General features: G+C 34.1%; 1 protein-coding gene across 1 annotated transcript; it reads left to right on the forward strand.

Annotated features, from left to right (window-relative positions):
• Positions 1–237: 237 nt before the first annotated feature.
• LOC124893792 (shikimate O-hydroxycinnamoyltransferase-like) lies at positions 238–1,026 on the forward strand. The gene has a single exon (XM_047404644.1). It carries the CDS (start codon positions 504–506, stop codon positions 972–974), a length of 471 nt encoding a protein of 156 aa, XP_047260600.1. The 5' UTR covers positions 238–503; the 3' UTR covers positions 975–1,026.
• Positions 1,027–1,389: the final 363 nt, after the last annotated feature.

Genomic DNA, 1,389 nt, shown 5'->3' on the forward strand with positions numbered 1-1,389 from the left:
TACATTTAGAAAAATATGTGCAACCATGTAAAAAAAATCTCTCCCAAAATCACTTTTTTTTTTTCCTTTCAATCACCGAATTCCGCGCATAGTTAGAACTTTAGCGCATTCGGCTGCATTTTCCTTTTCTTTTTAAAACTATTATAAGAATTCGAATTCAGCTCAAGTAACTCCAGATTCACGTCAATAGCTTTACCGATAGACTAAAATGGCACATTCTATCAAGAAAATAGGAGAATTCAAAATGTAAATTTTATCAAACGACAGTTAGTACAACGTTTGCTCTATTTCTAGCACTCGAACTCAAAATCTCTCTTATAAAAGGGGTGAAGGAATCCAAACTATCCGACGACATGCACATACACATTGGTGGTCCATTTCACCTAATTTACTTGATTTAATTAGTATAAATATACAACTCCTAGCTACCAAAACAAAACACACCACACCACACCAAAAAGAAACACAAACTTTCATCTCTCACTATATTTCAATATTTCAATATGGGAACCTTATACCAACCCATTGAATCAACAATCCAAGACCTAAAAGTCACAATCCATGACACCAACATAGTCTTCCCTTGTCAAGAAACTCAAAAAAGACCTATGTTCTTATCAAATATTGATCAAGTCCTCAATTTTGATGTCCAAACACTACATTTTTTCAACGCAAATCCTGAATTCCCACCAGAAATTGTTAATGAAAGACTCCGAATCGCGCTATCTAGAGTCTTAGTCACTTATGATTTTTTGGCTGGGAGAATTAAGATGAATCAAGAATCAAAAAGATTGGAATTTGATTGTAATGGTGCAGGTGCTGTATTTATGGTAGCTTCAAGTGAATTAACATTAAAGGAAATTGGTGATTTAGTTTACCCTAATCCTGCTTTTAGACAATTAATTGTTCATGAGAATATTGATCACTTGGAAAAAGACGATATACCAGTTTGCATTCTCCAGGTATCAATATAATTTATGATAACTCGTACTTTAATTATTATAGTATTATATTTCCTCGTGTCCATATTATCTGTCTTTTTATAAGGTTTTTGCGCACTCCAAAAAATACTTAATAGCCTTAGTCATAAGCATAGACGGATCGATATAAGTTTGAGATAAGCATCCAGTACCCCCTCGAACTATGGTCAAAGTTACCACGATACACTCCAGCTTCACATGAGTCTTATTAATCCTTTGAACTCAATTTTAGCGTATTTTATCACCATTTTGTGCTAACGTAACACTTTTAATACATAAAATGAGGCTCAAGTAAAAGGTGTCATGTCAGCTAGAAAGGCTGACAAAAGATGTCACGTCAGCATAAAGGGTGACAAAAATATGCTAAAATTGAGTTCAAGGGGTAATAGGACCCCTATGAAGTTGGAGT

The sequence above is a fragment of the Capsicum annuum genome, unplaced genomic scaffold, assembly GCF_002878395.1.
Source record: "Capsicum annuum cultivar UCD-10X-F1 unplaced genomic scaffold, UCD10Xv1.1 ctg65218, whole genome shotgun sequence".
Classification (NCBI taxonomy): domain Eukaryota; kingdom Viridiplantae; phylum Streptophyta; class Magnoliopsida; order Solanales; family Solanaceae; genus Capsicum; species Capsicum annuum.

What these genes read in the sequence shown, in the direction of transcription:
- LOC124893792 (XM_047404644.1), top strand. Translation starts at nt 504, where the DNA reads ATGGGAACCTTATACCAACCCATTGAATCAACAATCCAAGACCTAAAA.